A 1,426-nucleotide genomic window follows, 5' to 3' on the forward strand; every position below is an offset into this window, starting at 1 on the left:
TTTATTTCTGCTCAACACACGAAAGGATGAACGGGTTCCATCTCAATCGCTGCAGCCCAACTCCAGTCGGTCACCATCCACGGTCAATATTGGCAATATTGATCGTACAGGTGCGTTACTCCATTGCTGAAAGAGAGTCCTTCGTGCGTTATCAAGCTGCCATTTTCAACGTGGGGCAGCAACCACAGTCGAGCTGGGCATACGTACTTTAATTCCCCTGAAGAGACCTCGCGCACACAAACGGAAGGGTGGAGCTACAGGGCACATCGTCCCAGCATTTATCCCCTGCAGACAAAAGTAAACTGTCATCTCTTCGTCACAGTTAGGCGAATCGTATTGAGCATTTTTCATTGAAAGCAGAAAGACTTCCCACCCACATAAAGAACAATGTAAAGATACTGTATAACAATGAAGTGGAGTAAGAATTCACCAGTACTGCTTTGTGTACCGTTCATCGTCATCACCATCAAACGTTCAGTCGTCAAAGAGTGTGACTTACCGCCAACATTCATCTGCATGCAGCACTGTGGCAGCAAGTTGTCTGGTTTTAGTGGACACCAGAATCTCCACTTCATTTGTTGACCATCCATCCAAAACCAGGCCCCGGCCTGGAAAAGCCATGATCAAGTTGTACATTTACCGGAGTCCCGGCATAAATACTTGTTTGTTTCATCGACAGCGGGATTTATTACCGTTTGACAATCTGAGCCTCCGAGCCACGTGGGATTCTGAGTCAGCGTCTGAATGAATGCATATTCGTCATCGCTCGCTACAGATGCGAGGTTCCCTCCGATTTGCTGGCAACGCGCCTGCAGTGGGCACAGCCAGAAAAACGTCTCGCACACACTTTCAAACATCTCGACGAGCGATCTCGAAACAGCGTAGAATGACCTCGGCCTGAACCCAGGTCTTGAGTGTCGCATCAAAGAAGAAACAGCGGTTCTTGTGTTGGCTCCAGCCAGCTGGACAACCGGCTGCTGCCAGCGATCTAGTGTGGTTGCGGTCTGGCCAAACAGAAAAGAACGGGTGAGAAGACACGCAGTCGATACCGATGGATTCACCGACCGCGTCTGCCGATCCTCACCCTGAGCTGTTGCCAGCGCCACAATGGCACACAAAAGTAAAGACAGGGGCAGCATCTTGGTGAAGAAGTCAGATGTTGAAGACAACGGACTGAGAAAAACCTTTTGAATAGAGGCAGACAAAAGGCTGAGTGAATCCCATCAATTTGGAAGAGCAAAAGAATGCGAGAGCAAACCTGCAGATGAGAGCTCCTCTGCTGTCCAGTGAACAACTTGTGAACACAAGTTGCCCTTATATATCGTCAGTCGACCTTCAGAAGTTGGCCAGCCGTTATTTGTGGCTGGCATTTCACAAGAGTTGGAGCGAACAAATCAAAGGACAACACTCACTCTTGCTTCATATT

General features: G+C 48.7%; 1 protein-coding gene across 1 annotated transcript; it reads right to left on the minus strand.

Moving 5' to 3' along the window:
- Nucleotides 1-25: 25 nt before the first annotated feature.
- LOC133474040 (type-2 ice-structuring protein-like) lies at nt 26-1,404 on the minus strand. Its single transcript, XM_061765403.1, has 7 exons — nt 1,259-1,404; nt 1,085-1,184; nt 892-1,004; nt 693-809; nt 500-608; nt 208-285; nt 26-126 (listed from the first exon to the last, which is right to left on the minus strand). The coding sequence occupies exons 2-6, from the start codon at nt 1,137-1,139 to the stop codon at nt 209-211; spliced, it is 471 nt and encodes a 156-aa protein (XP_061621387.1). The 5' UTR covers nt 1,140-1,184; nt 1,259-1,404; the 3' UTR covers nt 26-126; nt 208.
- Nucleotides 1,405-1,426: the final 22 nt, after the last annotated feature.

The sequence above is a fragment of the Phyllopteryx taeniolatus genome, unplaced genomic scaffold (assembly GCF_024500385.1).
Source record: "Phyllopteryx taeniolatus isolate TA_2022b unplaced genomic scaffold, UOR_Ptae_1.2 contig_845, whole genome shotgun sequence".
NCBI lineage: Eukaryota > Metazoa > Chordata > Actinopteri > Syngnathiformes > Syngnathidae > Phyllopteryx > Phyllopteryx taeniolatus.